The 23,787-nt window shown below is 43.7% G+C and overlaps 1 protein-coding gene and 1 long non-coding RNA gene across 4 annotated transcripts; both read right to left on the bottom strand.

The window, feature by feature from the left end:
* Positions 1–842: 842 nt before the first annotated feature.
* LOC128945637 (uncharacterized) lies at positions 843–1,868 on the bottom strand. The gene is made up of 3 exons (XR_008483887.1): positions 1,465–1,868; positions 1,007–1,291; positions 843–917 (listed from the first exon to the last, which is right to left on the bottom strand). It is a non-coding gene; the product is annotated as an uncharacterized LOC128945637 (long non-coding RNA).
* Positions 1,869–3,089: 1,221 nt separating this feature from the next.
* Positions 3,090–23,216, bottom strand: ZNF711 (zinc finger protein 711). 3 transcript variants are annotated; one of them, XM_054289402.1, is made up of 9 exons: positions 23,147–23,216; positions 18,819–18,923; positions 17,526–18,056; positions 9,890–10,048; positions 8,962–9,108; positions 8,253–8,390; positions 7,064–7,111; positions 6,410–6,553; positions 3,090–5,946 (listed from the first exon to the last, which is right to left on the bottom strand). In XM_054289402.1, exons 2-9 carry the CDS (start codon positions 18,895–18,897, stop codon positions 4,769–4,771), a joined length of 2,424 nt encoding a protein of 807 aa, XP_054145377.1. In that variant the 5' UTR covers positions 18,898–18,923; positions 23,147–23,216; the 3' UTR covers positions 3,090–4,768. The 3 variants fall into 3 exon arrangements, with proteins under 3 accessions (XP_054145377.1, XP_054145379.1, XP_054145380.1); XM_054289404.1 differs by having other exon boundaries at positions 6,518–6,553; XM_054289405.1 differs by lacking the exons at positions 17,526–18,056; positions 18,819–18,923; positions 23,147–23,216 and adding an exon at positions 13,602–13,924.
* Positions 23,217–23,787: the final 571 nt, after the last annotated feature.

Genomic DNA, 23,787 nt, shown 5'->3' with positions numbered 1-23,787 from the left:
ATATAGAAGAACTTTGTGTGAGAATAACTCATGGACTAAATTTCCTTATCAGACCAACCTGCCATTTACAATTTCCACTCCTTGAAGGACCACAGAAATTCTTTCATTCTGATTTGGTGTTCATGATTCAGTAGTTGTCTGAGCAACACAGCACAGAGAAAGTTTGCAATGCTGCAATCCAAAGGTGCTTTTTTATTGTGGGGTTCTTGCTTTGCTTTCCTGCTGCAGCCATGTATTTCTGTTCCCAGATACTATAGACCCTAGGCAATGTTTAATGGGGAAAGAATGCTGGAGGCTACCTGTAACCATGAAATAAACCCAAGTCTAACTCTCTGGATCATTGTCTGTCTGTCCTGGAAACATCTTGTGTACAGCTGGAGGGAGGGGGTGTAGGTGGTGTCTTGTTCCTCTCCATGAATCTTTACAAGTGAAGGATTGGGGCTCTCAGGTGCTGCTGGATGTCCAGCTGGCCTTGTGCTCTTTAGGATTGGGCAAAGAGTCACGAGTAAAACCTGTTCCTGCTGCTGCTCTTTGAGTGTGTGCAGGCTGAGATGGGCCTGCAGTTTCACCAGCCTGGCTTTAACTACTTAAATAACCTCATTTGAATGAGGAGTGCCTTGCCTTTGCATTCAGTAATTATTCTAAAAGAGATTCTAAAGCAACCCCCTTTTCTGCAGAGCAGTGAATAAAAGGCACATCTACACTCAGAGCTAACATGCTCCTGCCACGGGCCAGTGGCAGTGCAATAAATCATTTGAGTTACACTGTCACCTTTGGTGATCTGAAACACAAAAAGGACTAAAGCACCCTGTCTGTTCAATGGCTGTTCAATGGCATCAGTTACCTGTGCAGGGCTCTGGGTGCAGCTGCTCCTTGTGCTCCCACCAGGGCTGGGGGTTCTCACAGCTCAGGCCAAGCTACAAAGAGCAGAAATGGGAGTTATTGATGGTTCCTGATGGCTCATCCCAGCCATGGAGTTCCTGAGCAGCCCCTCAGTGACACCAACCTGTGTTTCCTCCATCCATGGCACAGCACAGGAACTCCTTAAGGAGGGACAGGGCTGAGAGCAGGAGCTGCTGGGTGTGGTGACAATTCCATGGCAAAGGCCACCATCAGGCAAATCTCTTTTTAAGTCCAGCTGATCCATCCCAGTGCAAACACCATCCTGGGGCAGCCAGGGAAGCTGCAGCCTGCATAGAAAAAGCCCAGGCTGCTGCTCAGGCCAGCCAGCTCTGTCCTGGGACAAGGACAGCTCCTCAAAGAACCTGAAGGTCACCAGACCCTGTAAATGCTACAGAGAAGAGACTGTAACTACACTTTGTACTCACAGAAAACACAAAGCAATTGTCAAAAAGCTGAATTACACTAGTAGATAAAGCATATGGCCATTTACTTATAGGCTGGTTTTGTTTTCAAACCATATGTATTTAAAAAGCAAATTTAGTATTTTTTACTATGAAGTACCTGTTACTGTGGGCTCAGCTGTCCCCTCTTGGCTGTGGAACTGGAACTGATTTACCTAATGTGGTTTCTGCTGAAGTTTACAGAAAAACATTTTCTTATTTACTCAGCTCTGTAAACCCTGGTTAGAAACATTTTACTTTAGCTCATTTTCCACCTCAATTTCAAGTAGCTTCACCAGGACTTCTACATTCATTTTTTCTAGGAACAAATTAGAAAGAAGTCAGACACTATTTACTTTATAAAATTACAACAATATGCACACTTCCCTGTCTTTATCTGTCAGAAGGCAGAGTCTTGTTTTGCACTGAAAAGGAGAAAACTGTCTTTGTTTTGCCTGACCTTTCTGCAGTATTGAAGTTGCTCTGCCTCAGCTGTAAAATAAAAGCCAGACAGCCCTGGCTGGGAAGTCCACACCCAGTACCTCACCTTTACCTGCAGAGTTTTGCTGCAGCTCTTCCTCATTTTCTCTCTGATTTATTGCCTTTAATTGTGGGCAGTTGAAACCTGAGGAAAGAAAAACATAGCTGATGATCAAGATGTGAATCACTTTTAACTGCATCTGTCAGCCCAATAAAAAGCTGCACCAAACAGATCTGACATTTCAGAGCAAGCCCTGCACACCTTTGGGAGGCTCTGTTTGCTCAAGCACCCCTGACCTGTCACAGCTCTCAAATATTTACTGGGACAGGGCACTGAGAAGGATTTGGGAACTGTCCCTCAAACTGCTGAGGACTCAGGTGCCATTTTATCCTTCCATTTCAGAAGCTTTAAAACACCACTTCCTAGTAAAATCTTATGTCAAGAACAGCAATCTACCTCCTGTTTTGATACAGAACAATTAATTACCTGATTATTTGGTCCGTCTGTAGGGTGGAAAAATGAGCCAGCACAGCCATGGGCAGTCAGGGATCATCTTCAGGTGAAGAAACTCCTTCAGTCCCTGTATTCAACATAACATTCAGGAACAAAGCACTGACATTGTCAGAAATCCACAGCCTTAAATCACTAAGATTTTGATTTTTTCCCTTCTGACTGCTGGGCATGCAAGGAAAAGCAGCAACAAAACCCAAATGAATTAATTCCTGTCTGCTTAATTTCTGCTCTTTGTGCAAAACCTACGAGTTCAGTGGCTCAAAGCCCATTGGAAATCCTCAGTGAAGGGTTCATTTAATAGCACATGTTCTTCTTCAGCTTTTTAATCTCTTACTGATGGTGCAATTCAAGTATTCTAAAAAGAGAGGGAATTTAGGATAGCAGAGTTTTTAGCATTTCATTCTGCAAGCTGTTATTACGTAATTAAAAAGACAAAAACCTACCTGGTTATTCCCAAAATATGTGAGAAGTTTTTTGTTCTCTTGAAGGAAAAAAATTCAAAGGAATGTCAGCATCAGATTTGATAATTATTTTAGAAATAAGCAAAACAAACACAAATACATTACCTGTGAAAGAGTTTAAAACCCAATGTTCTCTCCTTAACAGTCTGATAAATACACCTGCAGTAACCTGTTTACTTGAAATGTGATTACATGTTAATTAGTGAACAATGCAATTAAAAACATCAGGTGAATTTACAGAGAATGGGACTTTCCTAAACACCATAAATGAAAAGGAAACTCCAAAAAATCTGGAGTGCAAGAGATGCGTTTTATTGTATGCCCGTTACGATGAGTAACACATTTAGAAATAATAATCCCACAGAACAGTGACAATCTTATTTTACAGCGTGTACATCATTTTTTACAGCCACATAAAACACTTATTTGTCTAAGAGATTTCCCAAATTTTAACTTTCTGAAGTTTAGAAATATAAAAAAAATTTATTCTCAAGGAACTGATTCTCATCTGGTGCAAAAACAAAATATGAACATTATCTGGAACACAAAGCCACAATATAGCATGAAGTTACAATTTCTCATGTGAACAGCTGTGTGCAAACATGAAGCAACTAAAAAAAGTAAAAAATACACATTATATGCATAACATTTATGACCAGGTTTTTCATTAAATAGCCCTAGACCAGCTCGTTATATAAGCGCCATTGGATTTGCAGCATGCTAACACAAAGCATTTTTAAAGGGATGCATATTTTAAATGTATACACTGTAAACTCAAGATCCACCTCCAAACTCTAGTGGCAGCAGGTTTTTCTGGTTAAATACTGCATATATACTTTCTTACAGATTGAAAATGCATGTTTATAGCATGGTATAGATCTTTTTTTAAAAGAATCGATTAAAAGGTGCAATTTTATGTCTATATGGAAAATTTCATATTAGGAGGTAGGACAGTAACTGTCATACCTGTTAAGAACACTGCCCTAAAGAACCTCTAAGTACTTTGAATTTTTAATTAAAAAACCCCTACAGTTTTCAACTGTTTTTAATATTCTTTTTAGAGAAGACTTTAAAGTAGCAAGGAAAAAAATTAGTGTTGAGTCACAACACTATGAGCTGCATCCATTTTTATCCTTTAAAAAAAAAGTCAAATTCAAAGTTAATTTTGTTATATGTGCCATACTGAACAACATTCAACTGTAGTTTCAGATAAAAAAAGGGAAATTATATACATATACATCTTTAACCCTAGCACCAGAACACCACCTCTGAGACCATAACATAATGCTCTATTTTAAACATCATATCCTGCAATAAAATAGGTTAGCAGCTTTGAAAACCAGTAAAAAAATGCTTCTTGGACCTAAACTAATAAAGGAAACCAAAAAGTTTCCTTATGAAATGTTTAAAAACAAAAACCAAACCAAACCCAACAAGGGACACCCCCCCCCCAGATAATTTTGCCAGTTCTGGAATTCAATTTCTAGGCACAATTGAAAACGTTGTGATGAAGTGTCTGACTAAAACTCCCCGTTCCAAACTGCACAAGAAGTGAAGAGGGGGCTCCTCTGCAAACCCTCTGTAGCTCACCCCACCAGGGATCTGTTTCCATACTGGAGACACACGCTGGGACTGACAGAATGGGCCACACAATCAGCTCTGCCCTGTCCTCTAGACTCAGCAATGGCAAATACTGTTCACTTGGAGACATTCATCCATCTTTCTGCAAATTTAAGACATTCATCCATCCTCTGCATTCTCTAGTGCTCTTTATGTTCTGATCAGCAACAATCATAGGGCTATGAGTTCCCCTGCCAACCCTAATACTTTTTAAGACTTTTAATACAAAGAATGTAAAGTTATGGTTTAATATCAAGCTTTGAAACCAGGAGAAACAGTTCGTGAGATTTATTTTTTTCCCCAATTAGCACATGACAGTTCCTACACGGCTTCCTGCTGGAGCTCACCTATCACAGGATGGCCTCTTTGTGGTGCCTCATGATGTGCTGATTTTTCTCGGAGGGCCTGCGGAAGCCCTTTTTGCAGAACTCACACCTGTGGGGGTAGTCTTTGGTGTGGATGGAGATGACGTGGCGCTTAAAGCCCGACGCGTCCGTGGTGCTGTACTCACAGTACTGGCACTGGTACACCTTCCTGCCACTGTGGGTCTTCATGTGCTTCTTCAGTTCGTTCTGCTGCCTGAAGCCCCTTTTACACCGTTTGCATTTAAAAGGCAGGTCCTTGGTGTGCACGGAGAGGATGTGCCCACTGAGCACAAAGGGGTCGGAGGTTTTGAAGTCACAGTGCCTACACTGGTGGATCTTTTTCCCTTTATGGGTCTCGCTATGCTTTTTGAGCTCCGAGGGCCGGTGGAAGCCTTTCTCACACACCTCACACTTGTGGGGAAAATCCTTGGTGTGCACTGAAATGATGTGTCGCTTCAGGTCGCTGGAGTTGGTGCTCTTGTGGTCACAGTGGGGACACTGGTGAGTCTTATGGCCTTGGAAGAGCTCGGTGTGCTGCTGCAGCTCCTTCTCGTCGGCGAAGGCCTGGGGACAGTGCTCACATTTAAAGGGCAGGTCGGTGCCGTGTTTGGTTTTGATGTGAGTTTTCAGGTTGGACTGGTCAGCGCACCTGAACACGCAGTGCTGACACTGGTATGGCTTTTCCCCTGTGTGGGTCCTCATGTGCTTTTTCAGCTCCGAGGGGTGGCGGAAGCCCTTCCCGCACTCCACGCACACATGAGGGAAGTTCTTGCTATGGACTGCCAGCAGGTGCCTGTTGAGCAGCCCCTGCTCTGCAGTCTCATAGTCACAATATTTGCACTTGTGGAGCTTGGGCTCCTTGTCCCTCAGGATGAGTTTATTGGAACTCAACGGGCTCGCCTCTCTGTATCTTCTCGTGTACTCTGTAAACTCGTGCGTTTTATCAACTTTATTTATAAGTTTATGGCTTTCCAGATGATTGTGGAAACTTACTTTTTTGTTAGTTGTAAAGTCACAGTCTGTACACTGGTATTTCTTCTTGATCATATGATCGGGATGGTTCTTCATATGCCTTTTCAAGAATCCTCTGGATTTAAATTTTTTCCCACAAATATGACAAGGGTAAACTGTTAAGGGCTGTCCATCAGGACCTATTATAACAGCTGTTTTTGAACAAACAAAAACAAGTTATGAAGGAAACACATTTACTGATTAAGAAGTTTTAAATCAGCCAAGTGCTGTTCAGATTCATGCACTTACACTTGCAGCAGAGAGAGAGTGGCTCAGTAGTTTAAAAACAACCAATCCACAGCACCTATAGTTTATATAGTTCTGTTTTAGAAACTGCTCAAACAGATCAGGAATATCACATGTGCACTGAATATAGCCATGGGTACTTTTTAATAGCTTGCAACATTCCAATGAATTGCATCAGCCCTGGGTGTACTGACTCTGAATAGCAAAATATGACATTTTCTAGGCACAGAACTGGAGGGGGGAAGGACACAGGAAATACGCAAATCATCATTTATAGCTTTTAATTCTGCATCAGCTTAAAAAAGAGAAAAGGAATAGGACAGGAGTCAGTGGCACTCCGTGACAATACCGTAACCATCCAGTGTTTACCTGTTTGCCATTGCCTGGCCTCTCCTCTCCTCCTTTTCTTGGTTTTTTGTTTGAGCACTCTATTAGTGCTAATGCTATCACAAATCTGCAGGTACTGTGTTGCATTACCGTTTTTGTTTTCTAATCGTGTATCCAAGTTATTTCCTAGAAACAAAAATTAGACACCATAAAAAACCTTAAACAACTTGTTTCTTTGGGACTGATGACTGGAATTGCACAGCAGCATTATCTACTTAAAAACAAGCACTGCCCATTCCTCTACCACAAGATACATTAAAAAGAAGTGTGCTACTGGGAACCACTATCTATCTTTCCTGGCAAAAGTCAAGGGTATGATTGTTTAAACACTGATTCATTTCTAATTATATTCCCTGATTTTTATTTAACTTGTTTTCACTTCATACAACTGCATTATCTCTCTTCTGTCTGCAAAACTACGTTAAAAACTTGGCAGTGCCTCCCAACTTCCCCACCCCCTCCGAAGGCCTACAGACATCTAGAATTGTTTTCATTCAAAACAACAAAGAAAGACTGTGGAGTCCTTCAGTATCTAATTTATGGCTCATTCTTTGCATCTCTGATTAGGAGCACTGACACAGAAATATCTGTTTTCTCAAAGACAGTTTTAGTTTAAATGCTGTTAAAAGTTCTCACCTGCCGCTTGACCATCTTCGTATCTTCGGGGAAGCCTTCTTTCATCTCCTGCAGAAAATGGTATTTTAGTCATTATAAAATAATATTCTTTTATAGATGCTGCTTTTGAAAGCCTGATAATGAGAGAAAACTAACTTAGCTAATAAGTAACAGGTTAACCATCCAAGTGGGATGTGCAGCTCAATGTGTAATCATGAGCCTCAGGAACCAGAATCCCATCTCTGGGAGGAGTTAATATCCACCCCATCTGTGTGTGCATGCTTACCCTGCTGCCTCTCCTGCTTTCCATTATTAATATTGTTGTTTCTGCAAACTTTTAACCTCATCTATCCCCTCAGATAGCAATGCAGAGGTTATCTGAAATGCACACTTTGCTCCTGAGATGGAAGCACTTTATCTGCCTGGAGTAGGAGGCAGATAAGAGGACTTGGCCCTTATCAGCCTCTCAGCACAATGGAGTTTTGGAGATGCACAAGGGATACCTCAGGAGCACATTCCTCATTTTGCACTGAAGTATTTGCTGCTATGTGCCAAAGCTCTGTGTTTCTGAAGCACTTGAGCAGCCCAGCTGTTGGGTTCTCACCAAGGAATTTTCACCAAATTCCACACCAAGGAATTTTCACTAACTCGCTTAATTAATTGTAACAGAAACTACGGATAACTTGATACCCTCTTAACAAAATTTAACACACCAAAAATCCAAGGAAATTATACAAAACAATAGACAGAACTCACAATATACTAAGACACAGTATTTGAAAACAAATCAGTTTTTGGTTTCTCACCTGGAGGACTAACAGGCTTAAAACATGTCTATAAACTGAAATTATTAGGAACATATTTACATATTTATTCTTACTATTCCCTTTTTACAATCTTTCCCCCTTCCCCCTGCTAATCTAAAATACTTAAGGCTTTTCTTGTTTAAGATCTTCAACATTAAGATCTTCAATTAAGATCTTCACATGCTCTGTACATCTGAGCTGGGATCTGAAACAAAATCAAACTTCTCCTAATAAGCTTTCCTTTCTACTCCATGAAAGCCAACCCACAGCAATCCCTGGATAGCAGAGATCAGGAGCTGCTTCCAAACCCCAAGAACAAGGTGAGGCCATCCCAGAGATGCTGGCAGCTGCATGGGGGAGGAAATAATGGCAGGGATTTTCAGGAAAGAAGCACAGGCTCCTACCGTAAGCAGCAGCCCAAGCAACGGGGACAAACGTTTTATTCACGCCCGAGTCCTCAAGCTGGGTGTCTGGAAGGGATGTGGCTTCTTCTTCCCCTACAATAACTTCCATATAAACTTCATCTGCTATTTCAGCACAGCCTGGATGAAGGGAGGAGAATAAAGCTTTAATTTTATTCTGTCTTTACAAATTTTTCCTTCATTTAATTTGCTCTCGCTCTGATTGATACCCATTATAAATTAATTTTCTTCTGTTGGCATTTAGGGGATCGTTGCTTATTCAGATATTCCTTAAAGAGAGGAAACATTTATCAATAAATACTAATCCAAAACAAATGCCCACAAAATTTCCAATACACAAACTCATGAACTTGCAACTGATGACATTTGCCACTTTTTCAGAAAGCTGCTTAATTCACAGTAGAAAAATAGAAAAATAAGAAGTTTGACTAACCTCATTAACTTCATCCACAGACATGTGAAATTTAATATAAATAATTAAATTACTGCACACAGTATGTACAAAGTGCATTATCCACATCGCTTTAAAATAATTATAGCCTGCTTTTTATTTTTAGGGAAGATGAGCTTAGTTTTCTACTACTTCAGGCTGAAAAATCCTTCAGAAAATAATTTAAAATGTCCTTGAGAATGATGGTTATATGGGTGTACAAACAGTATGAGAAACACAAATATTTATTATTATGCTTACTAATATCTTCATCTTCCTGAGAAGAGTCCTTAACAGCCATGTAAACCATTTTTTCTCGCTGCATTCTCCCAACACCTCCTTGTTCAATGACTCCAGCCACAGAATGGCCATTGTGAAAGTCACTCTCAGTGACAATTTCTGTCCCACCTCAAACAAAAAGAAGTTAACACACATTAAGTCAATGTGAACAAAGCCACTGGTAAGATTAATGTCAGATCCAAGGATTTTGTTGACTGGCTGGGACCCCCTCCCTGAGAGCAGCTCAGAGAACAGCCCTGCTGGGAATTACTCCTCAGCCATCAGAGATTCTGCCTCTCCCTGCTGCTGCATGAGCAGTCTGTCCCTTCTGTCCCTCTGTCCCTGGAGACTGAGAGCCCATCCCCAGAGGAACAAAGTGTATTTGGGAAGGGACCCACACTGATCCAGAGGTTTCAGCTCCAAGAACAGCCAAGAGGGGAATTCTGTGAGTTTTGAGTTGTGCATCCCCTCAGAGCACAGGCATTGATGGTCTGTCCATGGGGAAAGGGAACTGCAGAGATTTCTGAGTCCCTTGGCTCACCTGCAGCCCCAGAATTCCTCCCCTCTCCCTGCAAAGGCCACCAAAGGCTCCCACCCACAAGAGGGATCCACTCCCGAGGCTCCGCTGTGCTGACACACTTGTGCCTTGCAAAGTCAGAGAAAAGCAGCAGCTGAAAAAACAGCTGCAGACACACAACCACTTCTGCATTTGGGCTTTGGCTGCCTGAACATAGCCCAGCTAATCAAAAAAGAACTCGAGCCTGATCCACACCCAGCATTTGTGCATCTGGGCAGCCTCCACAAATGTCATGTTCTACAGAACACTCCAGTCACTGGATTATGTGGAATGAAGAACAAAAACCCTGAAACACTTCACACTACTGAAAGAATAAACAGGATTTCAAGGTACCTATTTCAACATCATCTTCAGCTTCAGCTTTAAATATGTAGACTTTGATAACTTCTGAACCAAAGCCATCATCTTTAGCAACATCATCATTTGCCACCTCGGTACTGATCTTCAAGGGAGTGCTTCCTATATGGTCCAATTTCTCTCCAACATCATCCACTGCAAAGAAAAGAGAATAATAATGAGTTTCAAACACATTTTTAGAAGTCAAAGTAATCAGCAGCATGATTTTCTCCACTATTCTCCCCATGCACAGGAAAGGTCTGTATTCATAAGTGGCCTTTAAAAGCAGCTCATCTCAAGAAACTGAAGAGATTCCAGAAGTTCAGTATTTTATTGCAACTGAGGAAACACAGCAGGAGTTACAGAATAAAGGACACAAGAGGGAGCTTGTCATCAAAGGGAATGAGGTAACTGGTTATGGCTGAAACTATTACACTTAGAAAGCAAAAATTTATCAATAATTAAAATTAAAGATCTAAACAAAAGCATTAAAAATTAACCCAGAATTGCCTGTTAAAGTCTAAGAGTTTTCAGAAGTTTCACTCTGATGCATAGTGACTAAAATTTAGTGGCTCTTGAGGAGTGTGATGAGTGGAGTATATTCCCAGCTAAAGAAGTATACATCTGACTGTATCTTCTTCCTCAAAGAAATGATGATTTTATTCACTTTATCACATGAAAACATACACATTAATGAAGATTAATGCATGATATACAGCTGATTAAAAGATGCAGTGACAATAAATCCAAACACTACTATGAGAGATTGACTTCTCATTCTTTACTCAACTCACTTGCTGATTATTTGCTTTATACATTCAAAATGCTCATTTAATTTCTAAGGAAAAAAAATACATCCAAACTATTAAAAGCAGCCTATTTTGGTAAAAAAGGCATTCACAGAGATGACCACAGATACACCTCACATTGCCAGCCCTGAGGGTACCAAACTCAGCATCTCCCTGACACATGTACTGACACACTTCTCACTGAGGATAAATTTAGCTCCTGTGCAGATGGTCCACACAAACCTGTGCAGTGCTGAACACCCACTGAAGTCCTCTAAATAGAGGAGAATCCCACAAAGTGTAGACAAAATCTGAATGAAACACATTCCAGGGAAACAGCATCTTACTGCACACGTAACATTAAAGTATGAGTGCCCTAAGCAAAGAAAAACTCCTTAAAATGAACACTGAGGTGACAGCAGAGCTTCCTGACTCCATGGGATGCTGAGGCCCTGATCCCTGGGAAAAGCTGGCTTACCTGGGAGGGCTGCAGTGTCCCCAGGCCCCTCCCTGCTGGGGTTTCCTGCTCCCAAGAGCTGCTGTAACCCCTTGAGCACTGGGCTAAACTGGAATCCCAGTCACTGGAGTGGGAAGGAGAAGGTGCCTCTCCTGCAGCAGGGCAGGGGAATCCACCCCAGCACTCCCACACTGAGCTCTTCCCACAGACACCCACCCAGCTCACAGCACTGCAAACCTCATTCCTGCTCACACATCCTGGACTGCACCAGCTGAGTACAGAAGTTACTGAGGACAGAACTGGATAAAATACAGGGAAATACAAGTAAATATCTGGTTTTGGTTTAGAGCCTTTGTGAAGTCTGTACTTTGGTGAAAATTAATGTTCTGAGTTGGAGGGGACCCACAAGGATCATCAAGTCCAACTCTTAAGTGAATGATCCATATGGGGATTGATCCCACAACCTTGCCGTTATCAGCACCACGCTCTATAACCTGAAACATCTCAGGAAAACATTTTTAAAAAGCTGGTTTAGCTGTTTGGTGGGGCTTGGGTTTTGTTCTTTTTTTCAGCAATGGATTAATTCCATTGCTGAAAAGGTATCAAACATGGATCAGGAAAAAAAAAAATTCCTCTGGAAGACAGCTTTTGCTTTTTTAATTACAAAAACTATCTACTGAAATCAATGCCAGGAACATCAACACCTTAATGAGTGAGAGCCTGCCACGTGCTGCCTGATGTTTGTGTGACCTGGCAGGACACTGGGAACCCCCAGAGCACAAACACTGAGAGAGCCACAACAGAGAACCTGAATATTCCTCTGACACTCTACTTTCCCAGCACCAGGTCATTAAACCCTTCTATATCCCCTAGGGGAGTGTTACTGCACCTGCTAATTGAAATTTTTTAAGCTGCCAGAATGGGGTTGTCAGCAGACAGAAAAGTGGACATGCTGAAATTCCCTTATCTTGGAATAAATATTTCCATACATTTACTAAACATAAATTTATTAAAGACTTTTTTTCTGCAAGGCCTTTAAAGTTTATCCAAGTCTCTTATGCATGTTCTGGAAAATGATAAATATAAGTTTAATTAGATACAATGACCATTCCCACTGCATGTGAGTGTTGGAAGGACTGCAGGTAATCCCCAGTACAAAGAGGGATTATATACTCAGCTCTGTGACTGCCAAAAAGAGAATTTCAAAGCTCACAAACCCTGCCAATTTAGAGCCGGGAGGTGGTAATAAAGTTCTTTTCAAACCTGCAGCTCCAGCATCACCATTTTTTTTCTAAATTCATATATTTTATAAGCACAACACATTACCAGTGTAACAGAAATGAAGTTTCTCAACAGCAATTTCCTGCTGAACAGGGGAGTCACTACACATGTGACAGGAAGTTTTATTTATGGAAGAATTTCCAACTATTTAACTAATATTATGTGACAGTGACTGTGCACCACTATGGGGCTGGTGAAATTATTAAGTAATTAAATAAGAAAAAATCCCACAATTTTACATAGTTACCAGAACATCAACTGCAATGCAATAAACATTACATGAAGGAAAAAAATGAGGAATTTTTGAACTTTTGTAAGAATGTTTTCAGCAAAAGAAAACTCCAAAACCTCAATATAGCATGTACACTCACACACTGTGTTTTAATATTGCTTATAAAGCCCCCAAATCTTCAATATCCTTTGAAAATAGAGAGTCTTGTTTTAGAGGGGCAAACTTAGAACAGGATTTTTAACATCTGTGGTTACTTCTACACCATTAACCATCCTGTGTATTCGCCAAAAAATTCAGTCCTTACTTTAAGCTAAAGGAATGGAAATCTATCAGGAAGTTTGTGTATCCAGGGCCTCTGGGATCACTTTTCTAAAACAGCAAATGTGCAATATAGCAAAATTTGGAAAATATCATCTGGGCTGAGAAAATGACATCAATACAGACTGTTATTTGTAAGATGTTGCTTTTTGTTTCAAACACAACAAAACACACTGAGTTGGCAATTTCTTTTGCTTAAAGTCCTGTCTTATCTGAAGTAAATCTCGTGGCCCCCATCTACCTTTTAAACAGATTTAAATAAAACAACACACCAGGACAAGTAAACTTTGTCAGGTTCCAAAATGTTATTGTTTTTTAGAACAGCTCATGAAAATATTCTGTTGTTTAAGTAAGATGCCTTCCATCACTGCCAACCCATCAGTGCTAAATTCTGTGCTGCTTTCCCCAGGGATGGCTCAGGGGAACAGGGACTGCTTGATTCCTTTCTGTCAATGGAATATCAAAGTCTCTTCCAGCTCTGACTCACCCACCAGAAGCACTACATGTTATTATCTGGTCCCTTAAAATAAACTGAAAAAAACACAACAGAGAACCTCCATAAATAGATGCTGAATCCTCCTGAGTGAAAAAGCTTGAAAGGAAAACTCAGCACACTCCCAGTGTTAAACTTACCTGCTGGGCTGTTTTCAGGTGTGTGATGTCCAGATTCACCGTGGATTGCCAGCTCCCAATCCATGTGATGCCTCACATGCACTATGCTGGTGATGCCACAGCCACCAGAGCAGCAACACGAGGGCAAGGTAAGTCCCACAAGGCTTTGACAATCCTCCGGGTTTTTCTAATGCCTGATCTACTTAAGTCCCATAGGTTCAAATAGAGGAGTAGGAATCCTAAAATGTTTAGCAAACGAGGCAACAGCGTAAGACACTACAAAGGAGGTGTTGGTGGCACAGTACCTTAGCCCCGGGCCAGCTCCAGGGTGGGTCAGTGGTGGCTTTGAGGTCACCAGAATAGTGCATGGGGCCGGCACGCGGAGCGGGGGCTGGCAACCCGCTGTGGGTCTGAATATCGCAAACCTGAAAAACAAAAGAGGGGAGGCTTCAGCTGCACTGCCCACTGGCCCTGCAGCACAGCTTGTGCTGCTCACCAGCTCCATCTCACCCTCAGGGCTGGGGTCAGGGGCCCACCACAGCTTTGGGATTCAATTCCCCTGTACTGAGGTGTTCGGATGGCTTAAAGCAAAGAATCGTCAACACCCCGTGGTATTTGTGTTGCGAACGCAGCAAAAATGGATTTTTTAAGTCCTTTGCTTATAAAGCTGGTTTGGAAAAGCAGCACAACAGGCTGGGCCAGGGGAGGTGGAGATTGGATACTGGCACAGCTGCCAGGGCAGTGCTGGAGTCCCCATCCCTGGTGGGATTCAAAAGCCATGTGGATGTGGCCCTTGGGGACATGGGCAGTGGTGGCCCTGCAGTGCTGGGAGAATGATTAAACTCAGAGTAGAGATAATCTTCCAACGAAACTTTCCAACCACAAAATCATACACAGATAGCCACACAGCTATCAAGACAAACTTACTATTGTCCAAACAGTATTTACACAGAAAATGTAATTACCAGAAGTGTATAAAGTATCTACAGGGGAATGTCACCTTAAAAATGGTGAAAAATCACCTTTCAGTAAAGTCCCTTCCAACCCATCCCATTCTATGGTTCTGTCATTTAAGCTGTAATACCCAACAAGCATAAGGGAAATGAGAACTCCACAGTCAATTCCATACCCTAAAATGTCACATTTTGGTAGTTCCCACATGTTCAACAGAACAACTCGTGGTACTCCCTACGGGCATATCTGGCATTTTATGCAGTCTTTCCTTTTTTCGATACTAAATTTCATTAAAAGGCAACTGAGTATTTTGAAATTCTTTAGAAGTATCACTTAGGTGTGATTTATATTATAAAAGCAGTTCAACAGTCCTATATATACACCCCAAATGAAATATTATAAAGTTCGCTTTCTACAATATTGACAGCATTTGACAATTGAATACATATAAGTAAATAAAAAGTTTTGACCTGCTTGATAAATTGAGGCCTTCATCTATTCTCCACAACACATGATCTCCATAAACAAAACAAATTCAAGGGTAATATTTGAGCAATAAAAAAAATTAAAAGCTGTGTAAGAATGGTTCATCACTGCTGACAAAAACACAACAGCAGACACTTTGTGGGGTCAGGCTGGAATCCCCAGCACAGCACAGGCTCAAAACTTAGGAACACAACAGAGCTCAAAGAGCTTTATCAGTGATCCAGAGGAGGGCATCAGCTTTGCAGGTGCCACTGAGCTGGGAAGCAATGCAGGGAATCTGCACAGGCTGGATCCTGGGCTGACAACACTGGTGGGGGCTCACAGGTGTCAGGTCCTGCCCTGGGGTCACAAAAACCCCCTGGAAAGCTCCAGGCTGGGGCAGAGGGGCTGGGAAAGGCCCTGGTGCCAACAGCTGGACATGAGCCCAGGGTGCCCAGGTGGGCAGGAGGCCAGTGGCTCCTGGCTTGGGTCAGGAATGGTGTCCAGGGGATCAGGGCAGTGCTGTCCCCTGTGCTGGCACTGCTGGGGCACCTCCAGTGCTGGGGACAGCTCGGGGACCCTCATGAGCAGAGGGACACTGAGGGGCTGGAGAGAGTCCAGGGGAAGGAACGGAGCTGGGGAGGGAATGGAGCCCAGGAGGGGCTGAGGGAGCTGGGAAGGGGCTGAGCCTGGAGAAAAGGAGGCTCAGGGGGGCCCTTGTGGCTCTGCACAGCTCCTGACAGGAGGGCACAGCCAGGGGGATTGGGCTCTGCTCCCAGGGAATGGGAACAGCCTCAGGCTGGGCCAGGGGAGGTGGAGATTGGATACTGGCACAGCTGCCCAGGGCAGTGCTGGAGTCCCCATCCCTGGAAGGATTCAAAGGCCATGTGGATGTGGCCCTTGGGGACATGGGCAGTGGTGGCCCTGGCAGTGCTGGGAGAACAATTAAACTCAATAATCTTACAGCTCTTTCCCATCCTACACAATTCTATGACTGCCTTAATTTCCATAAATGATTACTTAAAACAAACTCCTAGATGAATAATGTAGCTTCCAACTGTGACTATTCAGGCACATCACGATTATACATATATAAAAATTTAATTTGCTGAAAACTAGGTCTCAAAATGGCTTTGGGACATTGTGAAAGCCAAGCTTGAGAACACCTGACAAAACCACGAATGTGTCAGAAACTCGTGGGGCCATCAGGTAACTGAAAGCTTCAGATGCTCTGGTCTAAGAGCAGGATCATCAGCATCCATCACACTCATCTCTCCCAGAAGGAGTCCCAAAGATGACTGTACTTACAATGACAAGGGAAATAGCCAGTTACAGAATAAACTCCTCCTAAGTACTCTGACAGAAAGGAGGAATTTGTTCAGTGAAACAACTGAGTGTAAAATGGTGCTTCTTTTGTTACAAAAACACACAGGGTTTTCTTTGTAGCAGGTCTAATTTGCTTTATAGACTCATTTTTGAAGTTCCTTTTTCAAAAACTCCTCTTTCTGACTTCTGTTAGCGACACAGTAATGATGGAAAGTTTTAAAAATCATTGCTGTTCATCCTGTACTGAACAAAAACAAATATATTCTGCATAAGGGACATAAATGCTGTAAGAGAGGGAAATCATTATAATCATGAATCAGTGATGTCCTCTGTCATGAGATTTTTAATAAATGCAGCTTGTTGTGAACAGACTGACACTTAGACACGCTTGGCATTGACTTTTTTTTAACATATTGCATCTGACTAAATAAAATCTGTTTTGACCTGCTCACATTTCAATAAGTGATTGAAGAATTAAAAAAATCAATTACTTGGAATATATTTTATCAAATTTGTGTAGCAGCAACACAACAACTGGTACCTTGGGTATAATGTAAGCATTGAAGAAACCCGAAGTACCCAAGGTTCTTTCAGTAGCCAACTTCAGCTACTGTCAATAGGATCATATGGAGCTGGATGCTGTGTGAGAACTGGAATGTGTTAATGAGCCAATCCATTAATGAATCTGACCCCTTATTTCCAAGTTCAGCCCAGAAGAGCACAACAGACAATGAAATATCTATTATAATTTTTAGTACACTAAATAAACCACATTTTGTGGACATATTGAGAAAACTTTGAGTTAGAGATCTTAAGAAACTATTTCTTAGTGGATTCTCCTGATTAAGACAAATATGTTATTTTTACATGAACGTGCATAGCATTGTAATACACCTGTGGTGTTTTTTTAGAAGAAGCTGTATATTCCAAATAAATGGAGTGTTTAACTTTCCAAGGTGTTTTTCTTAAATTTCCTGGAATATCTAGTTTCAGAAACACAAACATACACACCCACTCACTCAGCAGCATCAATGTCCTTCTCTCTCGTTGTATCAGTGATTTTGCACCAAAACCCCCAAATCCAGAGACCAGGAATTAAGTGGGCACCAGCCTATCCCCTGAGCGTTCCGAGAGTCCAGTTCCAGGAACTTCTCCCCACCAGGAGCTCCCTCCTGCTTCCATCTCCCTCTGCGCACTTACAAGAGATCATCAGGTAGTCTTCAGAAGTGCTCTTGCCGTCGTCGTCGTCCTCGGTTTTGATGGTGACAGCGGAGGCAGGGACGGTGCCAGCAGCCTGGATCACAGCCTCCGAGTCCGAGTTGGTCACCAGCACCTCCTCGGACACCATGGTGGGCGAGTCGGCGCCGGGCACGGCGTCCTGCACCACGTGCTCCAGGTGTCCCTCGGGGCCCGTGACGAGGTCTGCCACAAACACCTGGTCGGGAACGCGCACGGTCTCCGTGATCAGGTCCGAGGCCAGGACGTGGTCGCCGGTGTCCAGGGCCTCCTCGATGGCCACGTCGGCCTCCAGCACCGAGTCGGGGACGATGACGCCCTCGGTGACGACGTCCGTCTCCGTGATGATGTCGGGGCCCTGCACCACCTCGGCCGCCAGGCCGTGGTCAAGGGTGATCCCATCGTCCGTGACCACGTCAGAAACCAGGACGGCCTCGGGGACTGACACAACAATGTGGTCTCCATCGATGTGGGCAGTGCCAGCCATTCCAGCCACTAGGGAACAACCAGGAGAAAAATGTTACAATTATTGCACCAGCAATGGGTTTGTCTAAGGAATGGAGTTATCACACAGGCAAGATGGAAAAATCTGTGACTTCTCCACATTTCACCCAATAAACACTGTCCAAAGCAGCCTGTTCTGTACAAGCTAAGAAACAAAACACACCACTTCAAGACATCATGTGGAGTTTGTCCCAAACTTAAGGTCTGTTAAAAACTAAAGGCCAGTTTACCATTCCGTCTCTTTCTCTTTAATTCCCAGTTAGAAAACATCTCATTGCAGCAGCACTGTGAACCTTCACAGAATTCCTGTGTGACACTGAAGTGTGGTAACAAACCATTAACTGCTGTTACAATAAAGGGACTCATCCTTTGGACAGCAAGGGCCTTGTTAAAAATAAACACTCAGTTTTATGCAATATTTACAGCAACATTTCCAACAACTTGCCACATCACAAGGAGTGGCTGGAGGTAGAAATTTGGTTTTCATTACCAGACTAGACTGGCCAGTCGTATTTGCAGACCACTTTTCTAGACATAACACAAAATGCACAGTGAACTATTTTAACACAAAAACAGCAGTTTCAATCTTGAAAACACTCAATAAAATGGTTCTTATCAGAATTTAAAAAAATAATAAACATTATTCCGTGTTGTAATTCAAATGAAAATATCTTGGTATAGACATGGTCCTTCCCAATACCTGAGAAGATCTCCTGTATTTTACTCATTATTTTTAACAGTTAAAATGTTTACCAAAATCTTGCATGATCATAGTGTGAGGCATTTTGGATTCCTGTGTTTGCAATCCAAGACTTCCACCACCTGGATCCATATTCGGCCAAATTCATTCACAAACAACTGCAAAAAAACAAAAATGAGAATTTATGTTTAGCAGTGTTCTTGTGTTGATCAGCTTTACTGAATTGATGTGTTACACTGACAAACACAGAGAAGTATTTACCCAAAAATTCAAGAAAACCTTAAGCAACACTCCACACAATTCATTTTACTGCTTTTTATTTTTTTTACCTTAGCATAATAATAAATATTAGCAATTGTGCACAAAGCAGCCTCTGCTCTGCCTGTCTACAGACTCATTAACTAATTATCAAGGCTGGTGATTCTGCATGTGTGGAACTACAATGAAGAAAGTGGAGAATTGTATTGGGAGTATCAATTTTTCAAATTCTTTCAAATTTGGATATATGAGACACTTCAAAACCAATTTTAATGTGTGAGTTTAACTGGGGATGCTGGATCTCTGTGACAAGGTAGAGCTACACAAAGCCCCTCCCAGAGCAGGAGAAAGCATCTATCATTTGGCAGTGTTCCCATAAAACAGAGAGAGAAGGATAAAATCAGCATCCCAGCATCGCTACCAAACACTGAAGTCTGGGGGTTCTGAATTATTTTGCAATTTGCTGCAACTCCAAGGACTTTACACAAGTTCTCAGTGCAAAGTGACCCAACAGAATCACCCACGGGATCAGAAAGAGCTCAAGGCTTTCACAGGTGAAAAATCTCAAGCGTAAAAAAAAAATCTCTGTTGCACAAGACTAAAATCTGGTATTGTTCTGCCCTCTTGTATCCAAGAATCAGAAGTGACAGAATCCCAGAGCAAATAAGAAGTTTTAGGAGTTGTGGGAGATGAACACAGTCAGAGCTCAGGACTACATGACCTGAATGGGGCAGAGAGGAGGAGCAGGGAGTACAAATCTTTCCAGGTAAGTCTCCAAAGCTTTCCTCTTCTAGCACCAACTTTGAATTCAAGAATATGAAAAAGTCAAATATTATCCATGAGGAAAGTTGGCAAGGATTTTACTATTTCAATTCCATTCCAAAATCAATTTTTTTCAGCATTGTAAGGATCACAGAGCAGCTCCAGAGCCCAATGCAATGCTCCATCACTCCCAAATTACCACCACAGCCACCCAAAATTCTCCCTGTAGCTAATGAATCCTCACTAGTATAAAACAGAATGCAGCTCTAGGTCATAAATTACCCATTAAACTATTTCAGAATTAAGGCAATATCTAACATTTCCTGACCACAGCCTTTTCAGAGAATCCTTTTTTCAGAGTAAGTGGACATGAAAAATTATCTTAGTTTATATCAATCTGAGATTACAGGAAGAATAGGTTAGAATTTTTTCTTTCTAAATAAGCAACTTATTTTTTGATTAAATAACTAGATGCACAACTATATTATGTATTGTGGCACACAGAAAAATTTAATACAAAGTAGGACTATAATTTGAATTTAAATTTCTGCAGGGAAAGCAAATCATTATTATAAGAGTATTTTCCTGGTAGCTAACAGGACTAGAAAAAGAACCAAAGTTATGGGATGGCAGCAGCAATCCCTTAAACTTCCCCTGAAATCAGAGATGGAAGATGACACCCAGGCAACAACCCCATGAAGCTGTACCAACCCTACGAAGAATGTTCCTGTAAACCCTCAGTGCAGACAAAGGACGGACTTGAATCAACCACACAATCACAAATTTATTTTGGATATCAACTTTGGGATCTCAAAGGAATGCAGTGGGAGCAGGAAAAGCCCTTCCTGCTGCTGCTGAAGAATGAGCCCTGGGGAGCCCCAGCCCCGCTGGTTCTGCTCCCAGGCTGCAGCAGTGCAGAGGATGCAGCTCCACATGTCACACATGCAGGCAAATCTTGTTATTGGGAACAGCAAAAAAATGCAGTGCAGTGATTAACTGTGGCTCTCCACAGCTTCCTCCTGTAGTACACGGTGTAACACACCCACAGCACCACAGCCAGATCCAATCAGGGCTTTGGAAAGGCAGAAATCAGGCAGAAAGCCACAATTCCACACCCTGTCACAATCCCAAACTTAGCCCTTCCTCTAACTTGTAACATCTCAATTCTTCCTCTCAATTCCCTTTCTCCTCTGGGTATTTCAAGACAGTGAAAATGTTTTTAGCATCAGCCAATAAAATATTTACTTTACAATATCCCATTAATTTTTTCATTGATTTTTTTTGCTTGGCTTAGGAAAGAACATATTATCATCACATCCCAAAATGAAGTATTTCATGCAACCTACACTGAGACTCCCAGAGCAATGTCTCAAGGCTAAATTTTTAAAATATGTCTGTATTTGGAATGGTTTTGCTTTTCTGAAAAATAGCAGTTCTCTTTCTAATGAGCCTGAGGTTCATTTCAATCTATTTCAGCTCTTTATGCCAAAGCTCTTCCTTAGATGGGGCTCAGCTGAGACAAGCAATGAATGTTAGAGTAGAAGAGATATCTGACCTCTCTGACTACAGCTGTAAATTACCTCTGCACATGGCAACTCTAAAATCAAGGGTAATGGGTGGCAGTTTGGAATGACCTAAGGACAACTTACAGCAACATTCCACTGAAAATCTGGTGGAAGTTCCCAGGATACATTGATCTGTTCTTAGCTTGCCCTTCCTAAAGAAAGTATCACAAAATAGCCAGGGGTATTTTCATTTTAGAGAGAGCTTAAGAAAACACTCCAAATGCAAAGATATTCAGCAAAGCATTTTAAGGAGGAGGGATAACAACCAATGCTTCAGCACTTTTACCCTTCCCAGGAAAAACAGGGTGTCACTGGTGTTCCCAGGGGGACAGGGAAACTCCCAATCCCGGGGCTGGCTTCCAGGCATTGTTGCCATACTTCCAATGTGTATAACATAAACAACATTTCTATAGAACACCAACTGCAACATGCCAATTACAGCTCAAATACATGCTCTTTATTATGGAGCTTTAGGAATGCATTCTGTGGGGCCCTGCAAACCTTAAGCATCTCCCCAGTTTAAACACACCTCTATTCACAGTGGGTTCAGGTGGGGTATTTTCACATGAAGTCTAATTGCATGGTCAGCTCTCAATCTCTCCTTTAAAATAGTGGATTTCTTCTAACTAATTTACATCTTGTTTACATGCTCCAAAGGAAAACACAACATTATGTACTGCTGGTGTTTTGGTTATTCACAAGCTGCATAGGAGATTTGCATTAAACCAAAAGGACCAGGCTCAGACACAGAGCAATGGAACAATAAATAAACTTCTACACCGTTGAAAAATAGGAACCAGATGCTGTGTAACCATTTAATTTCTTAACATTCAAGCTGAAGAACAAATAATCATCCTCGCCTGATAACACGGTTTTCATTTTTTTCTGCCCCTAATTTTAATGCAGCAGCTGACAGAAACGCAATGAGAAACGTCCTGCTTGTGCAGAAATCTTAATTAGAAAACCCCAATTAATAAAATAACGTGCAGGTTAACGCAGACCCCTGGCAGAGAACAGACTGGGTATGAAAAACCAGCATATCCATTTTAAAGTCCTTTATTGCGTCCACCTAGAAAGCACAACGACCACTTACACTCTAAACCCATTTAAATGCCACAGACAAAACCAGCGAACGAGATTTTGTCTCGCTGCCTGAAACGCGCTAAAGCCAAAATAGCAAAAAATAAAATAGAAAAAATAGATTACATCTACGCGCTGCACCAATAAAAGTTCCCGTAGTAAAAACCAGGGGCACAGCGGGCCGGCGGTGCCCGGGGCCGGTGGAGCCCGGGGCTGGCCGTGCCCGCTGCCGCCGGCGGCTCCCGGCGCTTCCCGGCGGCTCCGGCGCTTCCCTCCCTCCCTCCGCGCGTGCCCGGCGCGGGCGCGCCCGCGGTGCCGCCGGGGCGGGGGGAGGCGGCCAAGGGAGCGCGGGGACAAAGGAGCGGCTGTCCCGCGGCGGTGCGGGCCGGCAGGCGCGGACAGCGCCGGGATAACGGCGGCCCGGCGGGAATAACCCGGTCCCGGCCGGGATAACGCCGTCCCGCGGCCCCGAGCCGCGGCCTCCCCGCCCCGCCGGCCCGGCCGACATCTTGTGTTCCGCCATTTTCTGCCCGCCCGCGCGGCCCCTCCACCGCCGGGCCCGCCCGCACCACCCGCCCGGCTCGGTACCGGCGGGCCCGGCCGGGGCTCCCCCGCCCGCCAGCCCAGGGACGGCCGCGGCCCGCAGCGACCGCGGCGGCGGTGCCGGAGCGCGGCCTGCGCGGCTCCACCGTGCCCGTGCCCGTGCCCCGGCTCACCTGTGCAGGCCCGGGGTGCGCCGGGCCCGCGGGACGCGCCGGGGCCGGGCCGGGCCTGGGCCCGCTCCGCCCGCAGCCTGGGCCGGGCGGCGGCCGCGAGCGCGCGCGGCCCCGCTCCGCTCCCCCCGCACGTCACGCGCGCCCCCGCGCGCCGAGCAGGCGCAGCCGCCGCCGCCCCCTCAGACCCCCCCGCGGTCCCCTGACGGTGCCGGGGGCGCGGGGGGACCCCGCTCCTGCCCGGGGCGCCATGAGGGGACCGCGGGGAGACCCCGCTCCTGCCCAGGGGACCGCGGGCGAACCCGGCTCCCGCCCCCGGGGCACCGTGAGGGGACCTCTGGTCCCGCCCGGGGCACCGTCGGGAGACCGTGGAGGCACCCCGCCCCGGCCCCGGGCACCGCGCAGGCAATCCGCTCCCGCCCGGGGCACTGTGAGGGGCAGTGAGGGGAGTTCCCCCACACACCCCGCCCCGTGAGGGCTGTGAATAAAACACTGCACATTTAAATAGCTCGGGCAACAGTTTCAGTTCTGTGGGTCTCTTACCAGCGTGAAAACCCGACTTACCTGATTAAACGTGACAAGTAAATACAGAGTTGAACCAGTTTTTTAATACATAAAACTAGTTATGATTCGGACACGAACCT

This window comes from Melozone crissalis, unplaced genomic scaffold (genome assembly GCF_028551555.1).
Source record: "Melozone crissalis strain CALT ecotype California unplaced genomic scaffold, PUWL_Pcris_2 ptg000068l_1, whole genome shotgun sequence".
NCBI classification, from domain to species: Eukaryota; Metazoa; Chordata; class Aves; order Passeriformes; family Passerellidae; genus Melozone; species Melozone crissalis.
This window is presented reverse-complemented; position numbering and strand designations above follow the sequence as displayed.